Here is a 16,514-nt window from a genome sequence, read left to right on the forward strand (position 1 = left end):
TGGCTGATAGGCTCAGCGAATCGTGAGGATGAAATGAGAAGGGAAATGATGGCATCCGATACACAGAGCGGGCACATGTTAGGCAGTGTCTGTGCGAGTCGTGCTGAAGGGCCTCGTCTCATTCCAGCCCCAGCCCGGCCCAGTGACGCACTGCCTGCAGCCCCCTGTTACAGAAGCTTTAGAGCTTGATGCGGCTTCTGTGGTGGAGTTGGGACTCGAACCCATGTTATGAAATCCCAGCACCCACTCCTAGTTCTCCTAGTTGTAGGGGGTAGAGAATATGTGCCCTTCCCCCCCAAAAAAAAAAACTACGTGACACGACTTTTGCTCTTGTTTGACTAATTGTCACGGTGATGGTCTAGGGTGCTATTTCTTTTTCTTTTTTTTTTTTTGCCTCCGGGGTTATCACTGGGCTCCATGCCAGCACTATGAATCTACTGTGCCTGGAGGCTATTTTTTCCCTTCTGTTGCCCTTGTTGTTTATCATTATTGTTGTTGTTGTTGGATAGGACAGAGAGAAATCAAGAGAGGAGGGGAAGACAAAAATGGGGAGAAAAAGATAGACACCTGCAGACCTGCTTCACCGCCTGTGAAGCGACCCCCCTGCAGGTGGGGAGCCGGGGGCTCGAACCGGGATCCTTACTCCGGTTCTTGCGCTTTGTACCACGTGCACTTAGCCCGCTGTGCTACTGCCTGGCCCCCAGGTGTGCTATTTCTAACTTAGGTATCAGTGTGTGCCTAATTGTGTAGTTAATGGAAGGAAGAGAAGACAGGAAGCACTGGCAGACAGTCCCTATTTTACAGATAACACCCTTATGGCCCCAGAATGGGAAGCCAGCCTAGTCTTGGTGACACAGCTGTCCCTCTTCCTCTGGATGGCCACAATGGTGTTCTTGTCAATTGTTGAAATCAATGAAACGAGCTGTAGCATCCTACAGCAGGAAGATAGGATTCCTGTGGGCCTGTTTCATTCCCAACTCTGTTGCCTATTTATTTGGGGACAATCATTTGACCTCCCAAAGCCTCTATTTCTGCTTCTAAAAAATAGTCCACCATGGATTTGCTGGTCCAGAGATGTGCAATGGCCCAGCTCAGGCTCCAAATGGGTATTTACTAAGTGTCACTAGAAATGGAAAGAAACTCAGTGCCTACTGCCCTTGAGGTGTTCTCACCTGTGCCTCGTCTTCTCATCACATATTTGTCCCCAGCCCCAGAAGCACCCTCTAGAGACAAGCCGCAGACATAGCGTTGGTCACAGAATGATGTTGGTGGTTTTGCAGACACACAAAGATGGTCCCCCACAGGGCCCACTTGGCCAGCCCTAGCAGATCCCATTGGCTTCATTCATGTTGACATCTTAGGGTCCTGGTTGATTGCTTCTTCCCCTAAGCCTCTCTTAAGCACTTGAGAAACTCCCTGTGATTTAAGGTGAATTTCTCACTGTGGGAGAATGGCCCCCAGAAGCTGCTCTTAAACTCTTTTGTGCTGCCGCTCCACTGGGTGAGCTGCCCTTTATCTACTCTGCCCACAACAGAGCTAGACACCCATGTTGTATGTGCCCCAGAGCTTTCAGGCGGCCCTCAAGCAGGGGACAAAGGACCCTCAACCAAAGTGCTTTTCAGGAATGTATGAAGTCTCTCCAGTGGCAGCAGATTCCCAATCTTGCTGACATTTCACTTCGCTGCCCCCAGACCCCACTGGCCCAGTGCCCTGCGCAGTCAGGATCTGTGTAGGTCTCGGTGCCAGGAGACTATCCCTCCACACCCTGCTGCCCTGAGTGGGCAGAGCCAGCCGGAGCCAGGAAGTGGAGCCTGAATGGACTGGTGTTTGATTCAGCCCTGCTGGAATTTCCATGTATTTTGCTGTTTGTTTTTGTAATCAAGTCCATTCAGGACAAGCTGTCCAACTGTGGCCCAAGGCGGGTTGTGACATTCTGGTTTAGGACTCGGGGACACCCCTCTAATGCTCCTTCAGTGTGTTAGACTACATCCAACTCTCTCTTGAACTAGCCCGAGTTGGGCCAATGTCTTTGATCTCCTCTATTCTTTGAAAATGGCTATGTCACCAGTCCCTCTTTCAATAGAGATTCTCAGTGGTGGATACAGTCCTAACCCACTAAATACTTCCCAGTCCAAAGGCTCCCAGGGCTATTTGAAATGTAAAAAGACTGAAACAGAATCACAAAGGTTATGTATTTTAAATGTTTGCATCTAGCACTGGGGATGTAACTTGATAGTGAAACATAAAACGTGTGAGTGTGAGGACCCCAGTTCTGTCTCCAGCTCTGCATATACCAGAGTGATGCTTTGGTGTATTCTTTGTCTCTCTCTAAAACCAAATAAATAAATGAGTCTTATGTGCTCCTCACTGAGACAGAGCTCCAAGTGCTCGAAGAGTAGCTGAACAGTCACACCAGCGGTCATGAGGAAAGGCTACTTTAACTTTCAGAGGGGAAAAAAATCATTCAAGGGGGAGATGGCGGTGGCTCAAGCCCAGCTTGACCAGCAGCTGGGGAGGAGGAGGAGGAGGAGACGGATTTGAAGCCACTCATAAGGCTAAAATGAGGGAGGAAAGCTGTAGTGGATGAGCTGTGGGGAAGAAGGAGAAAGCTGGTCCAGGTTTCTCCCACCTGTGGCTTGTTGGTGCGAGCTTGGACATAACTAGCCCTCACAGGGTGGGGCGGTGCAGAAGAGCATGAGGCCTGGAACCTTCTGTCAGTTCTCTGCTCTTACTCCTTGCCTGAGTCAGGGCCAAGAGAGCATGCCATTCCCCTGCTTCCTGTTCCTCAGACCCTAGGGACTCTGGTTGGCATTGATGCTTGAGCACAGAGTTCCTTACTGACTATGATACATCACTCACCGCAGGACCTTTGCACCAGCTGCTCCCGTCTGTCTGCTCATTAACACCTGTGGCTTAATAGACAGAACAGACACAAAGTGAATTGGGGGAAGGGGGTTCCAATGGTGTTTGACACAGAGGCTGGACAGTATGTGCAAAGGCCCTTAGGCAGAGACCTGAGATTGGAGAGAAATACTCTGTTTCAAATTCTTATTAAAGCCTTTCTGTTTCCCTTCTACTTAGCAGAAATGGTGGGTTGGGGCCATGGCAGGAAGGCCCAAAATCTGAAAAACTTGACCCAGACTGAGTGTTTTCAGAGTCATTTACTTATTCAGTAAACATTCACTGAGTTCCTGACCCATTTCCCCAGAACAGACCCAGAAAAAACTGAGGAACTGCTGCACAGTCTTAGGCCCAGGCTTCTAGCCACTGAGCTTCCCAGCACTGCAGCACAGGTGGATGCGCGTCTCTGTGCAGGCAGCTGGGGACTCAGGAGACTCCAGGAGAAGCAGCACTTCTCCCCATCCTACGGGGGACAGTTGTCAGCTCCTCAACTCCCTGCCTAATGTGCCGCCTTCCTTCTCCTCTCCAGTCCCCTGCCTCAGGAAGACAGTCACCCCCCAAGAATGGCAGCCCCTCCAAGTGCCCCCGCTTCCTTAAGGTCAGAAACTGGGAGACGGACGTGGTCCTCACAGACACCCTTCACCTGAAGAGCACACTGGTGAGTGTCCCCATCCTGCCTGATGCTTCGCGTCACCCCTGCCCTTTACCCCTAGATGACACCACCCACTCCCCTCCTTGGGACAAGCATGTCTGCCGATCCTGCCCCACCCCCCTGGGAACTTGGACCCAGTTGAGAACCCCTGGTGGGTATCATAGAGAACCCCGGGCAGCTGCCAGCTCTGAGCGCACTCTGTGGCTTTCCCTACCTGACCAGTGTCAGGATGTTGAGCAAACCCATCCTGGTTTCCCAGGTGTCCACAGTCAGCACATCAACATATGGCTTTAAATTTTTGTAGAAAACTGGGAGGAATATTATTGTCAACTATTGCTGTGTAAGTTTGAGCCCCCAGCTCCCCACCTGCAGAGGGGACGCTTCACAAGTGGTGAAGCAGGTCTGTAAGTGTCTTTCTTTTTTTATAGTTTTTTTTTCAATATTTTTATTTATTTTTATTATTATTGGATAGAAGCAGAGAAATTGAGAGGGGAGAGGAAAACAGAGAGGGAGAGAGATAGACATCTGCAGTACTGCTTCCTACTCATGAAGCTTTTCCCCTGCATGTGGGGACCAGGGGCTTAAACCGGGGTCTTTGTGCACTGTAATGTGAACACTTAACCAGGTACACCACCACCTGGTCCCCATGTTTATCTTTCCCTCTCCCTCTTTATCTTCCCCTACTCTCTCAATCTGTCTCTGTCCTATCCAATAATATGGAAAAAATGGCCTCCAGGAGCAGTGGATTTTAATGCCTGCACTGAGCCCTAGCAATAACCCTGGAAGAAAAAAAAAAAACTATTGCTGTGTTAATTAATTAATAAATAAAGTTATAAATTAGTAGCTAGAAACAACAACTTTTGATTTTTCCAAAATCTAGACTGGTCAGCCTCATCTCTACTGATCTCATACCTCTATAGTCTTCTGAGGGGTCAGCCCCGGGGCAGGCTAGTCTAGCACGTCCCTGCTTGGGGTTGCTTGACTCTGTTCCTGTGACTCCATCATCCAGAAAGCCTGGCCTTGTTCGCACAGTAACTGCAGGGTTCTGAAAGAATGAGTGTTCAGGGTCTCATGGGGCTTGGGCTCCAAGCAGACACAACATCCCCCTACCACAGTCTATTGAACCAAACCAGCCAAGGCTCAAGGGTTACAAAGGTCAGAAGGCTCCACCCCTTGCCAGGGACTGCTGGGAAGCCATACTACAAAGGGTATGAGTTCAGAGAGGGGGGGAAATGGGGCTACTTTTGCTACCCAACACAGTAGATGTGCTCATGTAAGTCATTGTAATCACTCTTCTAATCCCTTCTTGGTCTCGGTCATTGTGATTCAAAGTTGAGGGGACCAGAAGACACACACAGGTAATACACACCTTACCATGCCTGAGGCCCTGATTTCATCTCTTACACTGCCTGGGAGCAACATGGGCAGTGCCAAAGGGAGCAACATGGATGGTGGGGCACTGGTCTGGTGTCTATCTACCTTTCTGTCTCTCTCCCTCCAAGTACATTGGACTGAGGAAGTCACTGTGGCATCACACCTTTGCAAGATCCTCATTTCATTCATTCCACAGCACCCACACACATGCACACACATGACATCTGGGAATTTTAGGGAATTCATTGCCCCAGGGAAGGTCAATCACAAAGCTTCTTTCCCCCACTGGGTAGAACACTTTCAGAACCTTCAAAAAGTTTTCCTCCCTTGTCGTGACTGATGACTAACATCCAACAATGATTTGAAGCCAGCACTTCAGAAATCCCTTTTTGACAATTAAAGGTCAGGTGACTAACTCGCTATAAATGCCAGATCCAGGCCTCTCCACCCTCAGCCCAACACTGGCCACCCTTGTTTAAAACTGACTTCCTCCTCTCCTCCCAGGAAACAGGATGCACTGAGCACATCTGCATGGGCTCCATCATGCTCCCATCCCAACAAGTGCGAAAGCCTGATGAGGTCCGCACAAAGGCACAGCTCTTTCCCTTGGCCAAGGAGTTCATTGATCAGTACTACTCGTCAATTAAAAGGCAAGTGAATATCAACTCTGGAAGGGGAGGTCTGGATGAACTATTCAATGCAGGGGTCAAAGATATCAGCTCCAAGAAGACAAGGTCAAAAATGGCAAAAATGGAATTTAGCTCAAGGCTAAATCTGGCCCTCAGCAATGCTCTTGTTTGACCTACAAATGTTGCTTAAATTTGAAGCATACTCAGAAACTCTCCACCTGTTCACAAGAAGACATAGAACTATGTTATTTCCTCACTGTTTACTATTCCTTAGACTTGGGTGCTAATCATGTTACTCAGTCTCTCATAACTGCATTTCAAAAATTGTTTTTGCTACCAACATTAAGAAGTTGGAAGAGAACCCTTTGAAAAAGCAGGTTTCCACTTCCTTTTGCAAAGGGAGCTGACCACACAGGTCCCCACTGCTCGCATGTACATGGGCTGGAGCAGAGTTATGACTGCCCCCTTTGCACCAGGCGTGGATTTACCTGTCCACCATGGTCCCTACTCAGCCAGTGTGGTCATAATTTCAGTGACTGGGCCTTGAGGGCATTCCAATTTGCGGTCCCTGCTTTCCGCCTAAATAAATCTGTAACAGAAATCAACCCGGGCTCTGTGTGACCTCTGACTGCCTATGATAGCTCCTGCTTTCCACCAACTCCTGACTCAGGAGAGAAGTGGCCCTTTCTTTCCCCATCATTGGGGGACTGATGTTGTACAGTCGACAGTAAAACAATAGTGTGTACATGCATAACATTTCTCAGTTTTCCACGTAACAATTCAACTCCCACTAGGTCCTCCTCTGACATTATATTCCAGGACCTGAACTCCCCTCCTCACCCACTCCAGAGTCTTTGACTTTAGTGCAATACACCAACTCCAGTGCAAGTTCTGCTTTAGTGTTTCTTCTTCGGATCTTGTTTTTCAACTTCTGTCTATGAATTAAATCATCCCATATTCATCCTTCTGTTTGTGACTTAACATGATTTCTTCAAGCGCCATCCAAGGTGGGCTGAAAACAGTGAAATCATCATTTTTAATAGCTGAGTAGTATTCCATTGTGTATATATATCACAACTTGCTCAGCCACTCATCTGTTGTTGGTGACCTGAGTTGCTTCCAGGTTTTGGCTATTACAAATTGTGCTGCTATGAACATAGGTATACACAAGTGTTTTTGGATGGGTGTGTTGGGTTCCTTAGGATATATCCCCAGGAGAGGAATTGCAGGGTCATAGGGTAGGTCCATTTCTAGCCTTCTGAAAGTTCTCCAGAAGAAAGGAGAGAAGTGACTCTTATGTCCCTTCCTTCCTCAATCAGATTTGGCTCCAAAACCCACATGGAGAGGCTGGAAGAGGTGAACAAAGAGATTGAAACCACCAACACCTACCAGCTTAAGGACACAGAGCTCATCTATGGGGCCAAGCATGCCTGGCGCAACGCCTCCCGCTGCGTTGGCCGGATCCAGTGGTCTAAGCTGCAGGTGCGCAGTGAGGGGTGGCACCTTGAAGAGCCCCATAGGGATAGAGAAAGGGGGCTTTCACAGGTGTCATCTCAGGGTCTCGGAGAAGGCTCACCCAGTACAGCACACACTTTTCCATGGGTTCAAGCCCCCAGCCACCGCATGGGAACACCTACATGGGAGATACTTCACAAACACTGGAGCAGTGCTGAAGTATCTCTCCTCTCTGTCTCTCACTCTTTGGTGGAGGGAGAGAGAAATAGGAAGGAAAGAGACAGGAAGGAAGGCGGTCCACCAGAAGTGGTAGAACTGTGCAAGTGTGGAGCCCCAGCAGTAATCCTGGTGGCAGAAAGAAGTAGAGTTCCTGCCAAGGGCACGTGGTAGCCATGGTGACCCATCAGATGGCATCCAGGGTCCCACATACTTCGATCATGGTCAGATCCATTCTATACCCATGTCTTAACTAACTCAGGCAGTGTGTGTGTGTGTGTGTGTGTGTGTGTGTGTGTGTGTGTGTGTGTGTGTGTAAGTAAAACTAACTTTCCTCTCTTGGCAGGGCTCAGGCAATCCAGTTAATCATCACAGCACCCTCCACTCCCTTTTGTCTCCTCCCTGCTCTCCTGGGTTATTTGTATTATCTGCCTCTTTCCTGAGAGCATGAAATTCTCTGTCCTCTCTGGGGAATAGCTTCAAGTCAGAACTAGACTGGTTATCAAATTCAATAGGGTATTTGTTTTGTTTTTTGAATCTAGAGGAATAAAACCCAGAATGACAAGTCCTAACTGTCCTGTCCCACATACCTGCTTGTGAAGTGGGGGATTCTTCTTGAATGACATTGGTTATTAGGATAAGAAACGGGGAACATACAGCCATGCCCTGGCTCCACAGTGAGACACTACTCCATAGGCGGGGGCTGCAGTGGGCTTTCGTCCCCTTCAGTGGATGGCTGCCCCAGGGAGACAGGGCTGGGAGGGGGCCAGCAGTCCCACCACGTGCTTTTCCTAGGTGTTCGATGCCCGTGACTGCACCACAGCCCACGGGATGTTCAACTACATCTGCAACCATATCAAGTATGCCACCAACAAGGGGAACCTCAGGTGAGATTCCTGGGTGGGGTGAGCACCTTGTGACCCAGCCCACTATTCCGGGGCTGGAATTGGCTCACCTGGCAGGGAAATGCCTCCGTGCCCCTCCTGGCAAGTGCTCCACCTAGGAGAGGTGACCTTGCATCCCTAGTTCACCTGTCAAGTGCCCTATTCTGGAGGAAACAGACTTCCTTATGATTTGCAAAACTACAGCCAACAGAATTATGGTCCAGTGAGTCCCAGGTTTGAGGCCAGGCACCACACAAAGGCAAGAAAGATAGAAACAAAATAGGACATAATAAAAGAGAGAACAGTGCTCTGGGCTGGTTCATTTTCTCCCCCCCCCCCCCATTTCAGTCAGGGAGCCAAAAGACATGTTTCCAGTTTCATGGAAGAGGAGCATGCCCCTTCCCCACCAGTGGTAACCTGCTTTTACCAGCTCCTGTGGTGTTGCCACATCACAGTCCCCCTTGGCTCCAACGGGAGTTTCTCTCTTCCTGCTCTTCTCTTGAGCATGCCTAGGCCAGGAGGCACCACGGGGCTGGTGGCTTCCATGCAGAGCCACAGCTAGGAGAGGAGCAGCTGGAAGGGAACAGCTGGGCCCCCTGCAGATGGCAGTTACACTTGTTAGTCCTGCAGGATTCTTCCTGCCTGGCATCTGTTTCCAGCTGCAGAGAGCTGCCCTCCCCCCCCCCCAGCTTAGGACTGGGGGGGAAACTGAGGGATATTCCCAGAAGCCCCTGGGGCTACACATGCCATAGTGGCTCACTTGCATTAGGCAGTGCTTTCTTGCCTGTTTTCCACGAGAGGAAAGTAAGTGTTTGCCAGCTGAGCCGGTCCAGAAGAAGAGGGCCTGCTTGGAAAATTGGTGTCTAGCTTTCTCCCCCAGAGAGGCCTCAGCCTTCATACAACATCAGAGAGCATCTCCTGAGTGTTAAAGGAGTCAAGGTCTAGACCCTTGAGGGGTTCGTGGGCTATTCTGAGAGTCTCCAAATGGTTCTGTGACAACCTGGGGTCACCAAGGGCTGGGACGGGCACTGCACCTCCTGCTTTTTCTGTTCTCTGTCCAGGCAGATGGTGTCTTCATAAGATCTGCTAAGCCACACATCTGGAAACGATGAAAGAAAGTCATAGGATAATATTTACTATGAGTAGAATGATTCCAAACATAAGCAAGCAGGCAGACATAGGAGAAAGGAGGGCAAGAGCTGTCACTTAAACAATCCACACAGTCCTTGGCCTCAAAGGGCAAGCCCCCCCTAATCCCAGTGTCCCTCTCCCTCTGCCCATCACAGGTCTGCCATCACCATATTTCCCCAGAGGATCGACGGCAAGCATGACTTCCGGGTCTGGAATTCCCAGCTCATCCGCTATGCTGGCTACAAGCAGCCCGACAGCTCCATCCTGGGGGACCCAGCCAGTGTGGAGTTCACAGAGGTGAGCGCCCCCACCCAGGCTCTGCTCCTCCACACTGCCTTTAACTACAGACTTTTTTTTTTAAATTTTTATTTCTTTTTTTTAAAGTTTAAATTTTTTTATTGTGAGTGAAATGTAATAGGTAGTAGGTGAGGAGGTGTCTAAGTTTAAGTAGACACTATTTCATTAGGAACTTTATACTGAATCACTACAGACTATTGTGTATTTTTGCTTTCAGGTATATATTTTGCCCTAGTTTATGGCTACATGTGAACATATGCTCTATCTTACAGGACCTGGTCTATATCTAAGTTTTGGGGCTTTGTTAGGAAGTGAACTACCTGGAATGGAATTAGAGAATCCTATGAAAGGAAAGGTCTCACCCGAGTAATGAGGGTGAAGGGTTGACATTCCATGCCTGACATCTCTGGACAGTCTAAAGTGAAGCATGCTGAGGTGGTACTCACTGCGTTCATTAGGCTGGGATTGGCATATGCAGTATCATTTGGTCTGACTTGAGAGAAGCATGCGGGAAAGTGCACCCACAGACTTCTCTGAAGAGGACGGCCAGGGTGTGCAGCTTCCCCTTCCCTAGGCCTCCTGCACCTCCATCTATCTGTACCCTCTCACCACCCTCCATCCAGCCCATTTCTTTCTTTTTTATGCAGAGTTAGGTCCTCATATAAGTATGATAATACCACCCAAGTCAGTTTTTTATTCTTTCTTCAAGAAAGAGGATGAGAGTAGAAAAGGAGGAACAGAAGGAGAGGAGAGACACCAAAGCACCTTCACATCATCCATGGTGTTTCCATGCAGTGCCAGGGATCTAATCTGGGGCTTCAGCTGCCTCAAGGAATGCTGCCCAGATGCGTCCTTGACAGCTGGTCACCTGCCCATTTACATGACATGGCCTCACCCAGCCCCCAAGAAGGGAACCATTGTCCCATTTCACAGATGGGTAAGCTGCATCTCACCAAGTTGGGATGAACCCTTCACAGCCGTGATAGGAGCAGAAGAGAAGCTTGAAGTACAGTCCAGCTCTCCTGCGTCCCACCTGGAGTAGAGGAGCTGGCGTAGGGAAGTCAAGCCTGGCACCCATCACATCTGAGATGTCAGCCTCATCTTATTCATTCACTCCCTTGCCCATTTTACCACAGGGCCCTGGGTTCCACCCGACACCACATGGGAGAACCATAGACAACACCAGGGGTGCTTTGGTGTCTCTTATTCTCTCTGAAAATATGGAATAAATACAGGGCCAGGGCAGCAGCTCAGCAGTAGTAGACATGCACAAGATCCCGTGTGTGAGATGCCATGTGTGATTCCCTGCAATGCAGCTTTTAAAAGCTCCCAGGAAGAGAAATCTCAGGCAGCACAGGTAAGGCGTAGCAGCCAGCAGCTCAAGGAGACCCCGCAGGCAGCCCCAGACTGGAACCATCTCGGGCTCGCAGCTCCTGTCCCCACTTTCACTGGTCACCCACTTGTCCCTTTCTCCAGACAACCTGGCTTCTCCCCAAGATGGAGCTGGCTGGGCCCAGGACTGCTCACTCCTCTCCCTCCTCACTGTCAACTTCAGCTGCACTTGGCTTTGCTTATTGAAATGTGGCTGCCCTGAGGAAGGGGCTGTAACCAGGGCGACGGCACCTGTGCCTCCGACTCAGCCAGGCTCACTGCTCCATTTGGCTGAGTGCTAACTGTGTACTTGGCTGACCTTGTCCTCTCGGCCGGCCTCAGAACATAAACACCACAGCCTCTCCCTCTCCTTCTGTCTCCTGAACATGTTCCTTTCTCCCAAGCCCGTGATTTTGTGCTTGCTCTTTCCACAAGCACAGCAGAAAGAACCACCTCAAACATAGCCATATAATCGTGTCTTATGAAACCCGGCCACCCTGTGCTCTGATTCGGCGGCCACTGACCTCATGTGGCCACTGAGCACTTGGAAGTGTGGGGAGTCCAGTGTGAGACCTGGTGTGGGTGTACCTTGGCAGGGAGAAAGGCCGCAGGCATCGTTTTTACCTGGGCTCCCAGCTGAGGTGGTAACACTGCAAATCATCTCACGTTCCTGACAGCTGTTGCCATTTGTAAGGATCTGTGTTCAGACCCCCAGCCACCACACAGAAGCACCTGCAGAGGAAAACTGCACATGTGGTGAGGCAGTGCTGCAGTGTTTCTTCTCTCTCCCTCTCTCTCTCCCTGTCTCTCACTTGTCACTCACCCTCTATCTAGAGGAAAAGAAAAAAAATTAACTAGTGGAAGCAGTGGAGTTCTATATGTGCAGCGTCCCAGTGATAACTCTGATGACAAGAAAAATCGTTGGGGGTCGGGTGGTGGCGCAATGGGATAAGCACAAGGACCAGCGTAAGGATCCCATTTCAAGCCCCCAGCTCCCCACTTGCAGGGAGTCACTTCACAGGTGGTGAAGCAGGTCTGCAGGTGTCTTTCTCTCCCCTTCTCTGTCTTCCCCTCTGTGTCTTCCCCTCCTCTCTCCATTTCTCTCTGTCCTGTCCAACAACGAACGACATCAACAATAACAATAATAACCACAACAAGGCTACAACAACAAGGGCAACAAAAGAGGGGAAAATGGCCTCCAGGAGCAGTAGATTCATGGTGCAGGCAATGGGCCCAGCAATAACCCTGGAGGCAAAAAAAAAAAATCGTTGAGATAATATATCTTTAAATACATTAATAAATTATCACTGGGAGCCAGGAGACAGTTTGACAGGTAGAGTGCATACCTTACTATGCCTGAGACCCTGGACTCCATCTCCAGCATCAAAAAGAAACACCATGGACAACACCAAAGGGAAACCCATGGGTAATGGTGTGTTTTGGTGCCTATGCCCCACCTCCCTCAGTCTCTGTCTGTCTTTCCCTCTCTCTTCTCTCTCAATATATAGAATTTAAAATATGTAGCTGGCGGGGGAGCTTTGTGGTATTATACAGACACAGGGGCCTTATATCCCTTTTATATCTCATAAAAGTAATCATGGTGTTATCATTAGCAAATGGTGCTATCAGACATCTCTGACCATATACTGTGTGTATGCTTTATATTTATTGGGCTAATAAATATATTATGGGCCGAAAAGATAGATCACCTGGGAGATGCCTGCCCAGTTACGTGGTTCAAGCCTGGGGGGGGGGGGCTTTGGTGCTGTGGTGTCTCTCCCTGTCTTTTCTGTCTAAAAGAAGTTGACTAAGAGTAAGGAAGTTGTGGAAACAGTAAATAAATCACATCCTCTTAATGTCACTCTACTACTGAAATATATTGACATCAATACCCTGGTCAGTGCACTATTGATGGTACCGTAATTAACATACTGTAGTGATTATGATTAGTAAGTAATAATTCAGCATTATTTAAATTTAACATATGCACGCACATTGAAATGAAGCCATTATTTAAGTCCTTTTCATCTGTTTTCATTTTTAAATGTGACATGTAGAAAATTGTAGATTAGGGGACGAGGCTGCTTCGTGTCCTGTCACAATAGAACAGTCAGTGCACTGGTTCTCTTGGTGCGCCCTCATCAGGCTGGGTAGGTTTTCTTGGTACCTCTGGACACCAAGGCAGACATGTCCAGAATCACAATCAGAACGTGTAAGAGGAGCCCCACCCCAAGGAAGTGCAGAGCAGGGGGGCAGCTTTGTCCTCTACCCAGTGGAACCATGAGAAGTCACGCTAATGGCAGCACCAGGAGTCTCTGCCTGAAGAGTCCGAGGCAGTCTGACTGACCGGGTGGGTCTCTTAACAGATCTGCATGCAGCAAGGCTGGAAGCCCCCGAGAGGCCGCTTCGACGTGCTGCCCCTCCTGCTCCAGGCCAACGGCAACGACCCTGAGCTCTTCCAGATTCCTCCAGAGCTGGTGTTGGAAGTGCCCATCAGGCACCCCAAGTAAGAGGGCAGGCGGGACTGGGGGGTTGCCTAGGACCCCTCTTCCCATCTGCCCATCCTCTAGCCCTCATGGTAGAGCCTGGACAGAGTGGTTCCCCTAAAAATCAGTAAGTTCTCCTTGACCAGCCTGGAGACCATCGTCTTCATGGATCCTTGATCTCCCTGCTCACCCATAATCCCTCAGCCATCAGCCAGGACCTGCCCTTTGTCCAGCCCTAAAGGGCCCCTAAGAGCAGAAGCACTGCCTGCCTTGTTGAGAGCACAAAGTCTAAGTAGAAGGAGTGGTGGAGACTCTTGACCACCTGCGGGTCAAGTTTAAGTGGCATCTGAAGCCAGAAGAGGTTGCACCAGCCCAATTTGCTCTTCAAGATGGCAGAGTAAGACACTAACCTGGGGCTGTAGGGGTGTGAGGGAAATTCAAGTGGGCGACAGACACCAGAAAACCCAGTCATCAAGATAAATAATAGTTTGGGGTACCGGGGAGACAACATAGTGGTTCTACAAAAGACTTGCATACCTGAGTCTCCTAGATCCAGGATTCAGTCCCTGGCACCACCAAAGCCAGAGCTGAGCACTTGTGTGTGTGTGTGTGTATTTAATATATATATTTGCCTCCAGGGTTATCACTGAGGCTAGATACCTGCACTACAAATCCGCTGCTCCTGGAGGCCAATTTTTCCATTTTTGTTGTTGTCGCTGTTGTTGGATAGAACAGAGAGAAATTGAGAGAGGAGGGTAAGATAGGGGGAGAGAAAGATAGACACCTGCAGACCTGCTTCACCGCTTGTGAAGTGACCCTCCCCTGCAGGTGGGGAGTGGGGGACTCGAACCGGGATCCTTGTGCCAGCCCTTGTGCTTCATACTATGTGCACTTAACCTGGAGCGCTACCGCCTGGCCCCCCAAATAAAGTATTTTTAAAAGATAAATAATGATTTGAAAGTGTGAGATAGCTCACCCTGTAGGGAAGGCACATGCCTTATTGTATGTGACCCCCTGGACTTGAGCCTTGGCACCACATGAGCACATGATGGATGGCACTGAGCAAACTATGAATAGAAGTACAGTGCTGTGGTGTCTCTCCTCTTTCTCTAAAAAAAAAAAAAAAGAACAACTACAACTATAGAATAAAAAAATTAGACTGAGGACATTGCTTAGCAATCTCAGTTGTGCCATAGTGGAAAAAAAAAAAAAAAAAAGAGGGAGAGAAATATTTCAAAGCAACATTTTAAGAATTGACATTTTTTTTAATTCTGTGGTATCTAAGAGAGCCAATGTTTAAGTCAGAACGCAGCTCAGGGCAGAGAGTAGGGTGAGGTGAGTGACCAAAAACGTACCAAATGTAAGGAGGGCATAAAGTTTGCTCATTTTGAGGGGCCAGACGGTGGTGCATCTGGTTAAACACACATATCACCAGGCATAAGGACCTGGGTTCAAACCCCTGCTCCCCACCTGCAGGGAGAACACTTCATGAGCAGTTAAGCAGGCCTGAAAGTGTCTATCTTTCTCTCTCCCTCTCAGTTTCTCTCTGTCCTGTCAAATAAAAATAGAAAGGAAAAATGGTTCCTGGGAGTGATGGATTCGTAGTGCAGGCACCAACCCCCAGTGATACCCCTGATGGCAATAAAAAATAAATAAAAATAGGAGTCAGGCAATAGCGCAGCATGTTAAGCACTCGTGGCGAAGCACCGGTATTAAGGATCCCAGTTCGATCCCCCAGCTCCCCACCTGCAGGGGAATCGCTTCACAGGCAGTGAAGCAAGTCTACAGGTATCTATCTTTCTCTCCCCCTCTCTGTCTTTCCTTCCTCTCTCCACTTCTCTCTGTCCTATCCAACAACAACGACAGCAATAACAACAACAATAACTACAACAATAAAAAAACAAGGGCAACAAAAAGGGGAAAATAAATAAATTAATTAAAAATAAATAAATAAGTAAAAATAACAGTTTTATCATTTTTGGTATTAATTTTTATTTTTTAAAGCATTGCACTAATTGCAAGCACTGTATAAATAAATAATAGCATTGACTGCTGGGTGTCCTGTGCCCCTATGAGTATTGTACGGGTAGCACATTAGAGTCTTACTTTTTTTTTCTTTCTTTCTTTCTTTCTTTGCCTCTAGGGTTATTGCTGGGGCTCAGTGTCTGCACCATGAATCCACTGCTCCTGGAGGCCATTTTTTCCCCTTTTGTTGCCCTATTTGTTGTAGCTTATTGTAGTTATTGTTGTTGTTGATATTGTTCGTTGTTGCATAGGACAGAGAGAAATGGAGAGAGGAGGGGAATACAGAGATGGAGAGAGAAAGACAGACAACTGCAGACCTGCTTCACCCTTGCAGGTGGAGAGCCAGGGGCTCAAACCGGGATCCTTAAGCCAGCCCTTGCTCTTTGTGCCACGCGCACTTAACCCACTACACTACTGCCTGATCCCCATTTTTTTATTAGTAATTTAATAATGATTGACAAGATTGTGGGATAAGAGGGGCCACAACCACATACAATTCCCACCACCAGAGTTTCACATCCCATCCCCTCCTTTGGAAGCTTCCCCATTCTTTAGCCCTCTGGGACTATGGACCAAAGATCTTTATGGGATGCTGAAAATGGGAGGTCTGGCTTCTGTAATTGCTTCTCCACTGGGCATGGACATTGGCAGGTGGATCCATAACCCCCATCTGTTTCTATCTTTCCCTAGAGAGGTAGGGCTCTGGGGAGGTGGGGTTCCAGGACACATTGTTGAGGTTGTCTGTCAAGGGAAGTCAGGTTGGTGTCATGGTAGCATCTACAACTTGGTGGCCAAAGGGAGGCTGGGTCAACATACTCTGCCACTTAAGGAAGACTTGTCCTAAAATGAGTACAGCCTAGAATGTTCCTAGACATGACCATGGAATGTGACTTCAGACCAGCAGGGATGCAGAGGTGGCACAGGCTAAAGTGCTATGTAATGGATAGACATGAGTCCTAGGTCAGACTGAGGAGGTTTACAGTTAGCAGTGTTTATATACTTTCTCCATGTTTGGGAGATACTCTCTGCCCTGATTCAGCTTTCTAGTCCTATTTCCAACTCTTGACACCATCTTCCTAGACAATATTTTCAG

At 48.6% G+C, this 16,514-nt stretch overlaps 1 protein-coding gene across 1 annotated transcript in view; it reads left to right on the plus strand.

Moving 5' to 3' along the window:
* NOS1 (nitric oxide synthase 1) overlaps positions 1 to 16,514 on the plus strand; it is a 177,343-nt gene that overhangs the window by 109,917 nt on the left and 50,912 nt on the right. The window contains exons 4-9 of the mRNA XM_016190669.2: positions 3,431 to 3,559; positions 5,432 to 5,577; positions 6,876 to 7,038; positions 8,023 to 8,114; positions 9,398 to 9,539; positions 13,277 to 13,416. Of these exons, the coding sequence (XP_016046155.1) occupies positions 3,431 to 3,559; positions 5,432 to 5,577; positions 6,876 to 7,038; positions 8,023 to 8,114; positions 9,398 to 9,539; positions 13,277 to 13,416 (812 nt within the window). The remainder of the gene's footprint in view (positions 1 to 3,430; positions 3,560 to 5,431; positions 5,578 to 6,875; positions 7,039 to 8,022; positions 8,115 to 9,397; positions 9,540 to 13,276; positions 13,417 to 16,514) is intronic.

The sequence above is a fragment of the Erinaceus europaeus genome, chromosome 6 (genome assembly GCF_950295315.1).
Source record: "Erinaceus europaeus chromosome 6, mEriEur2.1, whole genome shotgun sequence".
Lineage (NCBI taxonomy): Eukaryota > Metazoa > Chordata > Mammalia > Eulipotyphla > Erinaceidae > Erinaceus > Erinaceus europaeus.